This window comes from Chinchilla lanigera, unplaced genomic scaffold (assembly GCF_000276665.1).
Source record: "Chinchilla lanigera isolate Chin_1 unplaced genomic scaffold, ChiLan1.0 scaffold00052, whole genome shotgun sequence".
NCBI classification, from domain to species: domain Eukaryota; kingdom Metazoa; phylum Chordata; class Mammalia; order Rodentia; family Chinchillidae; genus Chinchilla; species Chinchilla lanigera.
The window spans coordinates 5,897,203-5,916,659 of NW_004955453.1; the positions used below are offsets into that span (position 1 = coordinate 5,897,203).

The 19,457-nt window shown below is 41.1% G+C and overlaps 1 protein-coding gene across 1 annotated transcript in view; it reads left to right on the top strand.

Annotated features, from left to right (window-relative positions):
• The window catches only part of Pid1 (phosphotyrosine interaction domain containing 1), a 232,819-nt gene extending 216,785 nt beyond the window's left edge, over positions 1 to 16,034 (top strand). The window contains exon 3 of the mRNA XM_013519988.1: positions 13,911 to 16,034. Coding sequence (XP_013375442.1) covers positions 13,911 to 14,387 — 477 coding nt within the window. The 3' untranslated portion in view covers positions 14,388 to 16,034. The remainder of the gene's footprint in view (positions 1 to 13,910) is intronic.
• Positions 16,035 to 19,457: the final 3,423 nt, after the last annotated feature.

Here is a 19,457-nt window from a genome sequence, read left to right on the forward strand (position 1 = left end):
ATATCCTAAATACCAAGCTGGCATATCTTTAGAAAATAATGTGAATTAGTTCTTTTTTAATAATCATAAATTTCATAATGTTTGTTTTTCTTCTTGAACTTTAATAGTCCTTTGTTTCCCCCAGAAAATAGCATACCAGATAGGTTTATATTCAAAATTCTCCTATATACTTTCTTATGAGATTTTACAATGAATTGGGTATGCAAATAGGAAATCTCATGCCATACCTGACTTTCCTACTAATTTCAAGGACGTAAATAACCAGAAGAACACAAATGAAACAAGGTGGGGGAGATCTGAGGCGGCCAGTGCAGCTCTCCCAGCTTTTCCCACTCACCACTGCCCAGCCTGCATGAGCACAGGCAGTAACCGCTGCCCTGTGTAGCAGTGGTGCTTCCGCGAAAGAGAGCTCTTTGACTCTGGCAATCTCTCTGTTTTGTACTTAGGTACACACCTTTTAAGATATTTCCCTTAGACTCAAGGTTCCTAAATTCACAGATCTCAGGCTTTCCTATTTACCATGAGTAGTTCCAGGCATCTCCCACGTAAAGAATTGCTTAGGTAGGCATTCCTCTGCTAGCAAACAACAGATGCACTGTAAACAAGGAGACACACAGAAAAAGAGATCTGGTTAGGTCATTTCTTTCTTTTCTTGGATCACCCCTCCCCCATAAAGTAAGGGAGTAGATTTCAGACCTATTGTTTAATCAATTCTTTCCTGTGCAAAAAAAAAGCATACAAAATTGAACTTTCCAAAATTATTTTGTGAAAACATGTACCTTAAAGTTTACATATTTCTCTGGTTTGAGTTACCCTTACAATTTATATGAATGAATCGGGGATAGTGGTCCACACCTGTAATTCTAGCACTTGGGAGGCTGAGACAGGAGGACCTTTGTGAGTCTGAGACCAGCCTGGGCTACAAAGTGAGCTCAAGGCCAACCTGAACTGAACTTTTCGAGCCTGTCTCAGAAAGACAAAAAAAAAAAGAACATAAAAATCCAAACAATTTATATGAATGTGATGTGGAGGTTTATTGGTCATATATATATATATATATATATATGTATAATTTTTGTAACTATTAAAAGGATTTCATTAGAAAATATATTCTTTGAAATAAATGGTCTTTTTTTTTTTTTTTGGTTTTTCTCTGGTACCGGGAACCGAACTCACGACCTTGCGCTTGCCAGGCAGGCGCTTTTGCCGCTGAGCTAAATCCCCAACCCCTAGAAAAGATATTCTTAACACAGATGAGTTAGTAATTGAAATTTTTATTGAGATAGTTATCAATTTACATGTAAGGCATAATGCAAATTAAAAAACACTCCAGACACACCCAGTCTCTCCAATGATAACCTTTTGTAACATCATATTCATACGTCAGTGTTATTCAGCCTTTTTCTCAGTTTTATTAATACTCATTTATGAGTGTATGTTTGGCTCTATTCAAAGTTAATGCAAGGATAGGTTCATACATTCACGAAGGCTGACATACTGAACATATCCATCATAACCAAAGGCTCACACAATGCTTTCTCTACCCAGGCCCACCTCTTGTCCATCCCTCAGCCCCATCTCCAGTGCCTGGCTGTATACTCTTTGAGGCTGGTTTTTTTTTATGTAACATAATTCCAAGGCGATTCATGTAAGGTGTTCCAGGTCTCAAAGGTTTATCTTTTTATGGCTTATTAGTGTTCTGTGGTACGGATTTGCACTGTCACCTTAGCCCTTCTCCTACTGAAAAACGCCTTCACTGTTTCGAACATAATAAACTGTAAAGAACCTTCACGTGAAAGTTCATATTTGCACATGCTTTACTGCTCTGGAATATATGGTAGGTCCCTGTTCAGCTTTGGTGGCCCTCTTCTCTTTTTCTATAACCCCTACCCTACCACTTATCGAGTATGCTGTAGTTTTAGCCGATAGATATGTGTGCTTATTTCACTATGGCCAGCCAAACCTGTCTCACCATTACTCCTTCTAAACATTTAGCGCCTTCAGTGGTTCATCCCTAATGAGCTGTGTACCGAGGAAAACGAACTGATAAAGTGCCACATGGACTAAAATTGGTGACATTTTCCCCCTGCCACAGTGCTTGTCCTTTGAGTCTCTTTGTCAGGGCAACTCTCATGCACTGCGCCTGATATCGATTTGTCATTTAGAGAATTTTCTCATTGTGAACATTTCAGGGCCTAGAGCGAGCTGCTGAATTTTGTCCTCCTTCTCAGCATTTTCTACTGATTAGAAAGCAGAGGGGGAGCTCTCAGACTTGGTGCGAAATCAATTGTTCTTGTGCCACTGGGTGGAACAGTACCAGGTCTGACCCCTGTTGGGTCAGCCCGCCAGAGGGATCGGATGAGAGAGCATAGCTTTCCAGGTGGTGCTTTCTTTATTAAGAATTTTTGTCTTCAGGGGCACACTTGAGTGCCTTCGGGATAAATTGCCTCCGTCTTTGGCAGTGAAAATGACAATATTTCTAAGCTTCACACATCCCAGCTCTGATTGACAGGACAAATTGCACATTGCGAAGTGCAAGATGGGACAAAAAAAATCTCAAGTCACTCTGCGTCATTGGAACAAAATTATAATACAGAGAACCGAAGTAAATCTGTCACTTAAATGCCTAACTGTGGGACACATGCTGTGTTTAACAGCTGAGGCAGTGTATGTTTCTTTATTAGAGTTAAAAATACTTCTTCATTATTGCTTTATATAGGGTCTTAATAAATTTATCTCCTGCCCTCATGATACAGAAGAGAAAGAAAATATATCCCCCAGTAAAATTTCTATTAATCTGTTTTTAGAGTTTATCAACAAAACCCGGGTAAGTATTTGAGGGATTGGCCATAAAAAATTATACTCAATATTTGTGCCCTAGGAAAAGTTAGTGAAAGAAATAAATATCACTCAACTAAGGTAGTGCATGAATATGCCTAGGAGGTTGTGTTAGAAGATCTGCATTCTACTGCCAGTGTTGTTGATACCACTAAAATCAGTATCCTGGCCCAGCAGATAGCAGAGCAGTACCAACTTGTCTACATCCCAGGCTGGCTACAGGACAGTGGGGTTCATTTTCCCCCTAAAGAGGCTGAAGTGGATCTGTCAAAATAAATCCCAGAATGGCACCCATGATTTACTTTGGAGGAAAAAAAAAAATCAAAGAAACACCCGGGCTTCCTGAAGATGACCCACGAAATCCCACTGCACTGAGAAGGGCCTGAGCCTTCTACCACTGGAAAGGATGCCTGGTGGTCTGTCCTCAGCTGTGACCAGGCCACTTGGGCTCACTTGTTGGAGCTCTCAATTGCCCGTATTAAGGGAGGTGCAAAGTCTTGCCCACCACAGTGCTGGGGTGCGCTATAACCTCCTATTATATTGGTGTGTTGTCTCCATGACCCACAAAGGGCAGGGTAGATAGGGTTCCAGCACATATGACATGTGGTCTTGGAATCACTGTTTAAAGTAGGAATTAACTTGCTTTGCAAAACATCATTTCAAAGTTCTTGAGGAATATGACTTCTGAATATTAACTAAGCATACCGACTCTGCATTTTTAATTATTGATGCTAACATCATGCTTTAAATCCCTGGGCTAAGCAAATACATCTCAGGTTAAGGACAGTTTAAGTGCCTCAGACTCTAAACCCCTTTCAGAATGTTTAACAAGCCTTGCCAGTGTGTCTGCCACCTCTCTGTGTCCCTGAACCTTTATCTCAGTGTGGACCCTGGAAGAAATGGCCAGAGGAAAGACTGATGATATACTAACAAATGATAATGGGTTCAAATCTCTTCAAGAGAAGGAACCGGAGTGATGACGAGTCTGGGCCTTGGCCTGGAGGATTTATGCCACCTCTTGTTCTTTCAAAGGTGTGACGTCAGAACTGTGACAAGCATTCTCAAATCTCTGGGCAGCAGAATAATTGTCAGTACCGAAGGAGTGGCAGTAGGTGGGTACGGATGTCCTCATTTAGTTCTAAAAAGCCTGTAAGGCTGGTGATACATTTTTGATTCATCGGAACTTTGTTGCAATATCATAACTAGTACTTTGACAATAAGTGCTTTGAAAGCTTTCTGTTTAGGTATCCAAAAGAAAAAAGAGACCCAAGAAAATAGATGCTGGGCAGCCAAAAATGACTCATAATTTCATAAGATGATTTTCATAAATACAGACTGGTTTGAGGTACCGGGGACTGGTGACAGGTTTGTCCAAGTGCCTGTGTACCTGTCACCAGGGTAAGTGAAAAGTCACCACTGATATTCCCCTTTCAAGAAACCAACTACAGGGAATATAGAGATTAAAGAACCTTCACGGGACAGAGCTTTATGCAAGGAAAGGAAAGCTGGTAGAAATCTTTCAGTTCAGTTTGCCTCATGAAGGGAAAGATCATTAAAGACTCAGAGTGTTTTCTAGACTTGGAGATACTCAGGGATTCTTATTCCTCTGTGAAAGCCATATCATGCTGAGTTCCATAACCTTAGAGGCAGTAGGTGTTGTCTGTCTGCTTGGAATGCAAGCCTTACCAGAGCTCAGTGTTTTATCAAGCTTGTTTCCAGTATAACGGACTGACTAGAGAGAGCAGTGTCACTTCCTAGTAGGTGCTCAATATAAATGGTTACTAAATGACTGACTCCATACTAAAAAAAATATTTTTAAACTCAAAGCTTGTCACTTCCATTTGCCTCTTTTAGCAGCTTTCAGGTTGTTGTACTTAACTTGGGGAAATAGCCACTGTACCTTGTGAATCAGTTTTCATGTCCTTGCCCACATTTTATTTTCTTCTCTGAAGGCACAGTTTGAACCTGGTGACTCTGTATTAGTCTTGGAGGGAGGAGGCCTCCCACACAGACTGTGGGAGAAATTCGGTCAGCTCCTCCTGCGGGGTGCTGATGGCACACGCGCTGCTCATGCATGTGAAGTATCAACCCAGCAGAGGAAACTCTACTGTATGCAGTAGAAATATGCCTGAAAAACTGAATTTGAGTTGAGTTTTAATTTTCAACCAATTAAATAATTTGTTAACATAATGGATAGCTAATTAGTTCAACATACTTTTATTAGTTATAGTTATCTAAAGAAAGGAACCAGAATGTATATAGATATACATTATATGTGTTAAAATGTGGCTATATATAAATTATACATATATATAGGGTGTGTGTGTGTGTGTGTGTGTGTGTGTGTGTGAATTTGGGAGGCAGAAATATGGCAGCACAGAGACAGAGAAAGGACTATTTTGGGGAATTATTATGTAATTGACTCCTGGAATTATGAGAACTGTCAAATTAAAAAATATAGATGAGAGACTCTGAGAAGAGCTGCTCCTGTATGCTTCAATCTGAGGTCAGTCTAGAAACAGAATTTTTCCCTTCTTGTGTGAATTGTCTTTTCATATCACGGTCTTCAACTAATTAGATAAGACTCACCTATACTTGAAAATTAATTTGCTTTTATCCTTCTTTACTGAATTGTTAGTCATATCTACAAACTGTCTTCATGAGCACATCTAGACTGTGTTTGATGAAAATCCTGGACACCATTGTCTAGACGATCTGGCAGCATCTCATAACGAAAATCCACCATCACAGGAGGCAATGTTGTGACTCATCACAGAGCTCAGATTAGAAAGTCACGTGATGGGTTGGAAAGAACATTTTTCTGCTTCTGTCACTGGTGGACCCTGAGGCCACCATGGACTTTTCAGTGGAAAATAAGTGGCTTGGTTTGGATCACTAGTTTCCAAAGTGATCACTAACAGGTGCACATTTTTACACTTTTCACCACGGACTCTGTGTTTTGAACAATTTCCATTGCCCAACAAATCACGTTATGTCAGTGTGAACTCATTAGTGGCTAAACAATACATAGGTAATAAGAGAGACAATGTCAAAAACAGTTTTTCTGCTCTCCTGAAATATTGAAAATTTTTAATAGATTATTTTTCCCCGTTTCTATTTTTATGGGTCTTTCTGGGACCCAGGGAGATTGGTTAAGTGCCCTTAATCTATACTTGATCTTAGACAAAAGACCGAGAAGCGATGAGGGCCCTTAAACTATAGAACCGTGATTATCACAGTGTAGAACCTGTAGGGTTCTTGTGAGGGTGAATGACCCACATAAACCACTTAGCCCAGTACCTGATGTAAAGGTACCAACTAGTCTTGGTGCTGTTGCTGATTTGCAAGAGCCAGGAATTGGTTCCACTAGCTACTTTTCATCTTTTTATTTTTCTAGATCCTCCAAAATTTATTATTTTGCAGACAGTATCTTCATACACTTTAATCTGAATTGAATTCAGCCTTTAATACCATCATGGTTTATGGCATGTAATAAATGTTGGTAGTTAGCAAATCAGTATTTGCATTTCGGATTGTCAAGTGAGTTATATGTGGATCCCTGTTCCTCACAGTGTCTGGAGGGGTTTGCTTCACTGTGTAGCGAGGAAGGAATGGTTTCAAGCTGGGATCACAGATCTGTGATCTACCCTTTCCCTTTGTTCTGAAATGTACAGTTGGGAATCAGGGTAAAAAAAAAGAAGCGCTTCACTCTGGTATTTGATCCAGGGTTAAGAGCAACTTTTCTTCTTCCCATCTTCTGACTTCTAAGCAAAGGGCTAATAGGATCTCCAGCTAAGTTTTCTCCATCCTCTGTTTCGATCATGTTCTTGAAGACAATGAAAGAACAGCAAAGTATTTTGTAACCAGAGAAAGGGATCCAGGGAGTCTTTGTTCTTGATGTTCCACTTCTGAGAAACCCATAAGAAAACTGGAGCAAACCCACGCATGCAAAACTGTGCTAGTTCAGCTTGGAAGGTAACTTGCTCCTGGGATTCTATGTGATTATCCATCCCACCTCATGTCCTCTTTGGAGGGGCCTTGCCATTACCCTCCTGTTCTACTCTCCCATCCATCCTAGGGTGAGTCAAGGCTGGAAAGGAATGGGTGGTAGAGTTGAAATATGAACAGGCCCTCAAGTAGAAGGAGTAGTACTGGCTTGGTTAGAAGGATACGTGTCAGGCAACTGGGGTTGATTTCATTAAGGATGAAAAAGAAATGGTGATTCATGGATCTAGAACTGGCTGGAGTGTTGGAAAACTCATGGCTTGGAAAGAGGTTTTGAGGACACTGGTCTCTGCTGACCTGCTGCACTTCAGACACTGTAGGGGGATGCTTACTCCACCAGCCTCTGTGATCATCGAATAATTTCCTTACATAATTTCTTCAGTCAGTGTTGGGCAAAGCCCAGTCCACATACTACAGACATTTTTGTCTAGGGTAACAGTTTATGCTGTTGCATGACACATGGGGGAAAATGTTCATTTTTTTGCTGTTTATACCTCTCAAAGTGACTCATTTGTAATAAATGTCTTGCCCAATTCTGCAACCATATAAAATGCTACTATTTATTGCAGATTTCCAACTGGCCATTTTTCGCCTGGAGACTCTTCTTGTTGTCTCACCAGTCTCTTTGTTCCAACACCCTGGGTGGGACAGCTGAAAGGAAAATCTGTGTGCCATTTTAGACAAATTTGGTGACAAATTTTGTGACTCCTGTATTTCCTGTCATTCTGTGGCTGCAGAAGATTGCAACTCTTTAAAATGGAGCTCAGAAGGAGCTCATTCATCTAGAAAAAAATTCACTTCTTTCGTACACACGGGATAGTGGGATTCTCATTAGCCAGGCTGACATGGGTGCACAGTTCTGTTGGTGGCAGAGCGTCCTGTGGCAGCCACGCACACAGAGTCCTGTGTCCTCCCTCCCAGGAAGGATGTGCAAGCACAGAGGTGAGGGTGGAGTGGCAAAGGGGATGAGTGTGGCAAGAAGAGACTGTTCTTTATGTATTCACAGTGATTCCCGTGACAGTGGTGACATGGACGTGTGCAGGCGCAGTGCTTCATATAGTATTGAGTTTCTGTTTATAGAGACCCCTGTTCTTCTTGGCCCAATGTATACAGTGGGTCTGGTGGCATGGACAGTGTAATTGAATCCTGAGTATTTTGACACAATTATTCTTAATTGACGGATAGCTTGTGCATCTGTCCTGGGCGCACTGCAGTGTTCTGATACCTGTGTACATTGTGTTATGGTCAGCTTGGGATGTTTAGGTTGTCCATCATCACATACATTTATCATTTCTTTGTGATAGAAACATTCAAAAACCCTCTTTCTAGCTACACAGTACTGTTGACCCTTCTGGTAGCATTTTATATGGTTGCAGAATTGGGCAAGACATTTATTACAAATGAGTCACTTTGAGAGGTATAAACAGTAACAGAACACAGGGGCTCGTTCAGGCTTTTAGTTTTTTTCAATTTTCATTTTTATTAGTACATATTTGCAGTACATAATGATTAGACTCTTCATGGGGAGTTGGCCCATGTCTACAGCAATCTTAATTCGCTTTTTGTCATCTTCCCCTCTCCTCTCTCTCCTTCCCCATCCCTCCATCTCTTGGTCTCCTTCCTCTTTGCAAAAAGGTCTTTCTTTCTACTTCCTCTTCAATTTCATAATTAAGTGTTCAAGTAAATATATTGTTATGGTTGATACATTGTGTCAACTTGGGGAGTCTAGAGGTTTGGCTAAGTGACTCAGCAGGGAGCCAGGGTGCTTACTTTGTATACATCCTGAGCCTGTGAAAGAGGAGGGCATGGAGATTATGTGAGAGCTACACACCCCTTAGGTGGGGGTAGCCTGTTTACAATGTAAAGGAGGGAAAGAAGCTGCTTGCCGCCATTCCTCCCTTTTGCTCTGGCTGCATTGCTGTTTGGCTGCCATTCCCCCCTTTGGTCTTGCTGCTTTGCTACCTTCTGCCTTGGAGCCAGCCAAGTATGGACTGAAACCTCTATAAACTGTAAGCTAAATAAATCTTTCCTTCCTTCCTTTTGGGCATTGGGTATTTTGTCTCAGCAACGAGAGAAAAGTAACCAAGACATATATCTACTAAGATTTTAATATTTCTATTACAGTTGGGTAGCAATGTACCCTATGGCTTTCATTTTCAAGGCAAACAGAATACAAACTTTTAAAAAAATATTGCCTCTCTGTGCCTTGCTTATTTCACTTAACACTGTGATAGCTCTGGGTTTACTCATGTTGCCACAATGATAAGAATGACCCTAACACAGTTGATCCTGCAGAAATGGAGCAGGACAGTGGTCTGCAGCCTGGGACAGCAGACAGCGCACGGAGGGCTTAGCTGACAGGCACGAGTCACAGTCAGAAAGGAGGAACGAGCCCCGGGAGTGACTTATGGTCAGTGTTACATGGTAATGGCCAAACTCTAGAGAATTTAATATTAGAACTGGGCAAAACATGGCTATAAATAGGGCAGGATTCATTGTCTCTATGATTTTCACTATATATTTCATATAAAGTACAATATTTGGAGCTGTAATATTTGGAACTGGGAACGTTTGTCTTGTTGTTAGTGGTTTATTTCTCATAACAACATGTCCTTAAAATTTATCCATGCTGTCTCATGTGCATTGAGACTGAATAATACTCTATTTTATATATAGGTTGTAAGTTGCTTATTGTTCATGCATTAATGGACATTTGGGGTGCTTCTACAGCACAGCTATTGTGCATACAATTCTGCTATAAACATGAAGAAACAGATATTTCTTCAAGACCTTACTTGAAGTTCTTTCTGGCAGTACCCAAAAGTGGAACTGATGAATCATATAATTCTATTGCTAATTTTAAGTGAGTTATGATAGTGTTTGCTGTGATTAGAATATTATTTGTGTCCTCGGATGTCCATTATGATTAGAGACTTAGTCCACCAGTTGGGTATACAGTTTTCCCAGCACCCTTTACTAAAAAGACAGTTCTCTCCTCATTAGGTAGTCTTAGCATTCCTGTAGAAAATCGCTTACCAGGTATGCTATTTCTGAGGTCTCTACTCTGTTCCATAGGTATTTCTTCTGTCTTCTTAGATCTTACCAGTAAGTCTCTGTAGTTAATTTTTCATTTCAATCATTGTACTTTTTGGCTCCAAAAGTTTGTATTCTGTTAGCTCTTTTTTTTTGGGGGGGAGTATTTACAGTGATGTTCCAATTTTGTTTATAATTACTTTCTTGACTCTCTCCACATTGTTCTTTAATATGTTGGATATCTTTAACACCATTGTTTTAAAGTCTTTATCTAGTAGATCTGCCACCAAATATTTTCAGGAATAGTTTCTGTTGATTTCACCCCAATGAATGGATTGTACTTTCTTATTTCTTTTTGTGAAAACTGGACATTTGCATTTAATAATGTTGCAATTATTATCTTCCCTCCCCATGGTGTGCTGGTTTTGATATTGATTCATTTTGTTTCATTGTTTTAGGATGTTTCTATGTCAAAGGTTAGTCCAGGGTGTAAACTTGTAGTCTCCCTAGATCTCCTCTGAGACTCTACCTTTCCCTGGATATCTGTAGTCACTTCTAAGTTTCCCCATATATGCAGGGGAAGCTGATTTTCTTTTTAATGTTCTAATAGTTAATGTCCAGCTCCCAAATTAGAAAGAGAAAAATTAAGGGGTGGGGTGTTAGGAGGTGTAGTCCTTTAACTTTCCTGAAAGTCATTTCAGCTTGAGAAGAGAGTAGAGATGTGGCAACAGTGAAGTCACCTTGCCCCATTGCGAGCATCTCTGTGACAAAGCAGAAGCAGCAGCCCACGTCTCAGATGTTTGGAGGACAGAGTCCCTTCTGCACACCATGGCTCCTGCGGCCTGTGCGCAGGTTGCAGCCAAGCCATGTGGACAGCTGCCTATCATAATGCAGGGGGTGCAACAGAGGAGCTGAAGCTGCTACTACTGTGCTAAGAGCTTAAATTGACCCAAATTAACTGCACTTTATTCTAACCCTTCCTCTGGAAAGTGCATGTCTTTAGTAGGCTCCATAGTTCCAAAGTGACTAGACAAGACAGATTCTACCACACAATTACAGTGTACCTCAGTTCACAAACTTAGTTCTTTCCATGATGCTGACTGTAAACCAAACTGTTCATAAACCGAATCAAATTTCCCCATAAGGTCAACATTGCACGGAACCATTGAATTTGATTTGGTTCACAGCCATTTCAGTTGGCTACGAGAATCGTGGAAAGATTTAAGTTCTTGAACTGAGGCACCACTGTATCATCTAGGTGGCAGACAGATGCCTAGTGCTCCTGCTCTGCCATCTTCCCAGGTTCTTATCTCCAACTTTGTGTGCTTTTAAATGATCATAAGCAAAGCCATCACAGGAAAGAATGAAGCAGTGATGCCTCCAACAGCTTTGGTGAGCTGTGAAAAATTTAGGCCAAGCAGAAGAAGCCAGGTAAATGGCCACATGTAGGGATTAGCTAAGGCATAAAACAGTGAGCAAATCAGTCATAGCAATCTGTTTCAGGGGTTGAGAGTGGGTTGACTGCCTAATGGGTATCGGCTCTCCTTTTGGGAGAGACAAAACTATTCTGGAAATTGTTAAAGCTGAAAGCTGTGCATGTTGTGGCTGTATTATGTGTTCCTGAAGAACACTCTAAAATGGTCACTTTTAGATCATGTAGATTTCACTTTCATTAATAGAAATAGTAAGCCTGTGAAAAAAATAATAAAGATGTCAAAAAGTTCCACAAAACAGAAAATTCACTAAATACAAAACACACGGATTATTCAAGAAACCTGCATTGCGTATTTCTCACAAGTCCACTTTTGTTTTCTTGCAGTACTAGGGATTGAATCCAAGACCTTCATACTAAGATACATCCCCAACCCAATTTAATTTAATTTAATTTAATTTAAGACAGGGTCTTGCAACAATTGGGCTCAAACTTACAGATGCTCCTGACTCAGCCTCCCAGAGCACTGGTTTACAATCATGAACCACCATGTCTGGCTACAAAACCACCTGTATATTCTGATTCTGATCCAGAGTGACAATAAAGTGTTCAACTGGTTACTTTCTTGGGTGTAGCAGTGCTTCCAGTGTCTCTTCCTCCTTCTGCTTCCTCCATCTCTTGCCAAGAACTGTCAGTTTTGTCCCTGCAGTACCATTCCTGGTCTTCCAGTCCTTCTGCTTTGAGTCAGCCCCCCTTTCTCCATGGCACCAGGCAGGTCCGCTGTGCTTGCACTGTTATGACCAGGCCCTCCTTGCCTACACCTTGGTGGCTGGGCGTCAGAGTCCCACTGCTCAGGCTGTGTGCAGACTCACGCATGCAGTTCCAGACTCACCCTCGTTCTCCTGCTTCCATCCAGGGGTATCCACAACTCTTCCCTGAATGCCCTCTGGGCTGTCTTCTGCTGGGGCCTGATGTGTGGCCAGGTGACAGTGGCCTGTTTCCCCACGCAGCTCGGAACTTTCTCCGCTGCCGCAGCCTTGCCTCTCCTTGGTCTGCTGCACTCTTCCCTAGCTTTTAAAGCCTGACACCTTGAAATCCAGTGACTCACCTTCCTGAGTCCTTGGTCTTCAGGGCTGACCCCTGCCCTGTTTCACGATGCAGGCACTGACGGTGCCCCTTGTCTGCTCTTTTTACCTGCAAAGGGCTACAACTTTTTCAGAACCCCTGTCTAACACACAGTGAAGCTAGCACTGCAACCAGCTCTGGATGGATAAGCAGTGATTTCCTTCCTGTAAATTTCGGGCTGTGCTCACTGTCCCCTCACTTGCTCTCTGTGACTCACCTCGGAACAGTATAAGAGGTGTATAATAGGTCTATCATAAATATTTCCAGCCTACACAGCACCTGTCCCTGTATACTAAGATTAACATCTCATTAATTCTTGTTTGAGGGGTAACTGGACCACAAAAGCATGCAACAGTGTCTTGCATCTGTGTCTTGCATCTGTGTCTTAGATTTCTGGTATGTAGTCTGTACACTAAACATAAACACTGATGTGGAATCACTGTGGCCTTTCTCAGTTGTCTGCATTTCCATACACCTCTTTCTGGGTTTCCTCTCTCACCTTTTTTAGTATTTATTTCTATGTCAACAATTTTAAGGCTAATTATATACTCTTTTGTATTATTCCTTAATTTATCCTTTAGGTTTTCTGCATTTCCAGAATGCCTATGTCCCTATGGTAGTGGTACTATGCATTTTTTTTTGATGAATGGAGAAAAAATGGAAAGAATTAAAATCCTTTCTTGATACACCATAAACAAGTTTTTAAGAAGATGGGTTTTGAATCACTCAGAGTTATTTTTCTTCGTTTTAGTGCTGCCTGTGTAGTTGTTTGATAAGCCAGCATCTAGTCTTATCTGTAGATTTTTCATTTATTGTCACATAGCCAGGTGCCCATCAGTTCAAATCTGTTCAGGGTGAAAAATAGCTAAGCATGGCTGCATTTTTAAAAATTATCTTGAGGATGAAAACAATCACGCTTTAGGCTGTAATTTAAATGGAACAATTTTGCATCCTTGGCATTTGCCAGAAGCTAGCGACCTAACTGAACTGCAACACTGAAAGATTTGGAAGGAGAAGCAAGCTGGGAGATAAGTTTAATAAAGCTTTTGTTTTCCAGATGCAGCATCCTTTTGATTCCTTCTTATCATTAAATCCCCCCTCCCTCGTGTGCGTGTTTAGTTGAAAATAAACTTTGAGTGACCTTGTGATTTTAAAGAACTGTCAAATTACATGAAAGATCATAATCAGTCCTTTGTAACTTAAAAGGAGGGGAGGGAGAGCGGTTCTGTAGAAATTAGATTTTAAAAATACAAATGTGCTTAAAAATTTTCAATACATTTGCCAAGCGGACAGCGTGTTAGGGAGAAAAGGAAAAAACTGTGATTACCATTCATCTTCCTAGGGATGAGGAAGAAGCCCGTGGGCCTCTCCATGGGGTTCCTCTCCATGGGGTCCTCTACAAACCAACTCACCTGGTCTGCTTCAGTGAAGAGCTTATGGCTCACCTGTTCTTTTCCTTCCTCTCTTCCCCCTGCAGGTCACCTATCTGGGGAAAGTCTCTACCACAGGCATGCAGTTCTTGTCAGGCTGCACGGAAAAGCCAGTGATTGAGCTCTGGAAGAAGCACACGCTCACCCGGGAAGACATCTTCCCAGCCAACGCCCTTCTGGAGATCCGACCTTTCCAAGTGTGGCTGCATCACCTTGACCACAAAGGCGAGGCCACGGTGCACATGGATACCTTCCAGGTGGCCCGCATTGCCTACTGCACCGCCGACCACAACGTGAGCCCCAACATCTTCGCCTGGGTGTACAGGGAGATCAACGACGACCTGTCCTACCAGATGGACTGCCACGCTGTGGAGTGTGAGAGCAAGCTCGAGGCCAAGAAGCTGGCCCACGCCATGATGGAGGCCTTCAGGAAGACTTTCCACAGTATGAAGAGTGATGGGCGGATCCACAGGAACAGCTCCTCCGAAGAGGTTTCCCAGGAACTGGAGTCTGATGATGGCTGAATGAACTTGAGGTGCTCCGGCGAAGGCGGCATTGGTCAAGGAGCTCAACAGGAGAGATGAAGAAGCAACCATTCAAATTTGGGATGAAAAGACTGCCAAAACCATTGGCTGACCACGCTTTTTAAATGCAGATGAGCAATTCTAAATCTAAAGAAATGTATCATTAAAGTAATTACGTGACATTGAAATCTGCTGCTGCTGTGGCTCGGAGGAGGGTGGGAGCCAGGACGGGGAGGAAGGGTCTAGACATCTTATGTTTTCAAGTTCCAACATCTCCTGCTGGGAGAGCTCCATGCCAGTTTTCACCACTCTCAGGCAAACATTCTGCAGCTGTGAGTGACAAGTGACGGACCATTACAGTCTGCCTTATGAAATCCAACAGGAGTGTGTTGAGACACCGTGGGTTCCCTCCAGGGTGGGCAGGAGAGGGTGCTGATGCTGGTGCAAAGCCGCAGTGGAAGCAAAGCTCAGGATGACTGAGAGGGCCTCTCCCGTGCCATGTTCAGACTCTCCTCAGTATGCAAATCAGCACAGCCTTCCTCCAGCTTTACAACTAACCACCCCATAGTTGGCAGTTAATTCGCAGTTAAAGATAATGCTTTTATTTACACAAATATATCCAGTAGTACCCTTTTATTGTATTCACTCTATCTATTTTCTTAGAATACTTGCAACTACTAATAATGCCTTCCCTCCTTCTGCACTGCCTGCCCTCTTTCTTCTGCCAGCATCCCTAGAGGGAGGGATTCTCACAGCCTGCCCTGCAGGATACCAAAAGGGAAGAAAACAAGAAAACAAATGAAATAACTAGAAAGCAAACCAACCAGGAGTTTAGAAAAACAGCAAAAAGCCCAGAAAAAGGCAGAGCAAGCAGCACGTGAGCCAACTCTTTGGGGGTGTCCTTCCCTCAACCCTGAATCTTGGTAGCTTCCTTGGCTAATGTCCTGTTGGATGAGTCCTTCACGGCAAGCTTCGAATCTGGTTTGGGACCACCAAGGAAGCCTTGCCCTCATCACGTAACATGGCACTCAGACAGGAAAGAAGTTAGATAAACTGGGCCTGTCTAGAAAACCCAAGTCCATCTCCATGTTAGGGGAAATCTTGCCTTGTTACCTTAAAGTTGCTGATGTCCGAGAATTCCAGTTGCCCATTTGTTCATTCATTCTCCTGAGAAAGTCTCGCTAGGAAAGCACAGATTTCTCAGCTTCGTGCATCTTCCAGTATCATAAAGAGTCGACATGGAATGAAATTGAAAGCATTGGTGAAGATACATGCATTTAAAACCGAGAACTGGTAATTATATTTCCCAGGTAGTATTGCTCCTGGGTGGAAGTCTGTTTTCATTCCTGGTAATGTTAGTGGCACCTTAGAAGCCTTACAGGAGAGCTAATCTAATTCAGAGAGTGATGGTGTCGGCATTTTGGTCTGTGTACTTGTGTGTCCATATATAGGTCTGTGTGTGTGTGTGTGTGTGTGTGTGTGTGTCCCTGTGTGTGGGTCCAGTTTTCAGGCATGAACAATAAGCATGGGGTCATACTGAGGAAAACTTGCCTCTTGAAGAAATGCTTGTCGCTTTATGACATATGTACACAATTCTTTCGCATAAATGCATTCATTCTTTAATAAAATATGTTTGTGTTAATCTGAGGCATTTTGTACTTTATGTGTACTTTATCAAGCAATGGAAACAGGATGAGCAAGATAAATCAAACTGAGCAAACTGAACAATTCTACCTAAAACATGGTTTAAATTTCTCATACGTAACCCATTCCTTGACTATGTTTAAAATTTTTGTTTCATTTTCCAGGTGTCCAATTTGCCTTTAATTGCTGGCCTTTTCTGAGATGGTAACGGGTCAGCCATTGAAGGGGTTATTTGGTGTGATGGACTTATTACAGAGGAGCCTCTTCCAGAACATTTTGTGGATGATTTCTCTTTGTAAAATCTCCTGTGTGTTTTTGGGGAACCTGCTTTGAAATCCTTGAAATCGAGCCAATGGTGATTCCTTCTGAGGTTACTGGTTAGGCTATGATTTCTCAGAATGGCTGCATTAATCAAGCAAGGCAGGTGGCCATGCAGCCTTTGTGTTTTCAGAAATGCCCTTCCTGGAGTCAGTAGAAAATACAATGGCTTTTAAAGTGAAAATGTAGGTGTCTGCTAAAGAGATGACCTCAAGTGAGAATTACTGCCTAACTCCTCTGGCTGAAGTGGCATTTCTCTCAAGTCAAACTTTTCCAAATTTCATTTTATTTCATTGTCCTTGAATGTCCATCTTAAAGGGGGGGAAAACCCTAAGATCAGTGAGCATGTATTTCAAAACAATGCCCTTTTCCACTCGGAGTAAAAGTTAAATGGAATCCCAAGTGCATACATGGTTATTTGTTGTGAAAAATTTTACAGGATTAAGTATGACATTTTATGTAATTGTCTAGAATAATATCGGCATGAGATTTTTGCATTAGATGATTGATAAGCAGTAGAAAGAAAAATACACAGTGGTATCTTTCAGTTACTATTTGTAGCAGCCAATTACTATTCCTCTCAGAGGGGTGATCCAGCTTTCGATTATTTTTTAATGCTTTGAATTCTCCCTTCCTGTTGTACAGTTTCTTTGCTAATGGTCACAAAGCACTTTTACATCCATTAACTCCTCTGCTCCTCAAAAGAACCCTGTAGGTGGGTGGGGCAGTTACTCTGGAAAAGAGCAAACAGGCTGAGAGAGGCCCCATTACTACACCCAAGTAACAGAGCCAGGATGTTTGGTGAGGTCGGATCCCTCTGGTGGATGGTACAGGGCTCTTGTTCTGTTAAGACAAACTCTATCTCCTTCAGATTTTTCACTTCCGTTCCTCTTGAAACCTCTTAACTTATTTTAAATTAGCATATTACACTATTATAAATATTTTCTGTTGCTCATTTTTGAAGTATTTTTTAGAGTGGCAGAGTTGTTTTTAAAAGCTAAAGCCGAAGAAGTTTTATTTGAGCACAAATAACAGAATATGATGTCTTGTTTAAGTAGTTTCCTGGATGTGGGCCCCGGACAAGATTAAGATGCTTCTTTCATTTGTTTTTCTCCGCACATGTTAAAGCTATAAATATTACCGGTCACTAGCATCTTATGATTTTTCATCATGTTATTCATTGCAGTTTTCAGCCACATAGTTATTTATGTAATTGTGTAAATGCCTGTTTAAATCTCTGGGGTGGTGGTATTAATATGGAGAATGTCTTTTTTTGTCTGTATTTTATCGCTAGCTTTCATGCCAGGACCAGGCACCAGGGAGGGACTCATTACATGAGGGTTAGCTGGCTGGCAGGATGGATGGAGGGGCACACAGACAGAAGATGTCACTGTGTGTCTTTGGTTCACAAATTCTAGGACAGAACCTTGGAACGCCAAAGGGTATCTTGTTGATTGCTTGCACGGTTTCTTCAAAGGTGAGAAAATAGTTTTTTACTGAATAAAAAACATCTGCCCTTACCTAATACAAAAAGAATTGTGACCATTTACAGATAGAAAGCGATGTTTCATGTAAGCCACACCACTGAAATGGAGCACACCCTACTCCAGAGACACAAAAGAAGGTATTTCACGACACCTGCTTTTAGCAGATCACAGCACATGTATCATACAGTTATTTCTGTTTATTTCAAGAAGAGAGACAGAGAAAGTTGAGGGAGGGCATTCTTATTTTTGGACCTTCTGAAGCATATGGATTTAAGTGGGTTTTCCCCAAATTTGTATTTTAGAAAACATTTTTTCCATCTTCCCTCTTTTCTGTCTTTTCTCACTTGCCCTCTTCCACCCTTTCTTCCTCTTCCCCCCTTCCTACCTTCCTTCCTTTTCTGCCTTAATTATCTACAGTTAACATAACACATTCCAGACTAGCGGATTTTAAGAGGGAAGGGTGGATGTGTGCTGAATCCGACATTACATTTGGTTCATGACCCATTGATGCAAAATTTGACAAGATTTAAGAAACACTGCAGATTATCTTAAATTTCTCTTATTTAATTTCTTAGGCAGATGAGACACTGTGATGAGTTAGCTCTTCATGGATTGCTATTTCTTAAGTATCCAAATATTTACTATTTCCATCCCCTCAATATAACCTAAAATAATTTAGAAGGAAGGTGGGAAGTGAAGATTTCCTTAGTTGTCAGAGGTAACTCCTTGCATTCTAATGATCTTCAAGAAACCTCCGTGAGAGGTCAAGGTTTGCCTGTTAGAATTATTTTATAGGATACATTGTTCAGTTTGAAAACTGACTTTTCCTTCTGAAGAGGGGCCAATAGAGAGACAGTTACCAGAAGAAAATTATGTGTGATGCAAAAATGCAAACTTAGGAAAAAAAATAAGGGAAAGGGTGAAAGCAAATTTCCTAGAGCAAGAAAACTCTAAGCCATCTTGTTTTGAACATTTGCAAATGAATCATGTTGATTGAAAGTGAATTTAGACAAGTTTACACACTTGAGCAAAGCTGACATTCATAAAGAGGCTGGGGAAAAGTGCTGCTTTTGGATTTTATTTGTGCATCCCCAATCGAGTATTCAACACTAATCTGAACAAATTTTTGCTTTGAGAATTAATGGTTTCTACTCAAAAGCATTTGCATCTTTATACTAAATTTTCAATAGCTCAATTTAGAGGTTACTATAAGAAGTCAAACTTATGACCTGAAAATGGAATTACTGAAGTATCACACATATATTCAATGCCTTCATAATAAACTAACCAATAATTACCAATACTTTCATACAGCTTCTTTTGACAACTATTTTCCAATAAAAATGCTTTCATCCCTTTAAGCATGTATATTACAGCAGGGTCGGACTGTTTCAAAACTTCGTGAGATTTGTGAAATACTACATAAGACTTTGACCTCACCCCTGTCATTTTGTGGCTTTAGTTGCCATTCCAGAAATTCTTGTTTTTGACCTTGAATGAAAAACTTAAGAGAAAGATTTAAGAAAATACCCAGCTAAAAGGAAGACCTAAGAGTTGGGTGCATTCCATGGCTCTTCTTTTTTTTTTTTTTTTTTTTTTTTTTTGGTTTTTCTCCGGTACC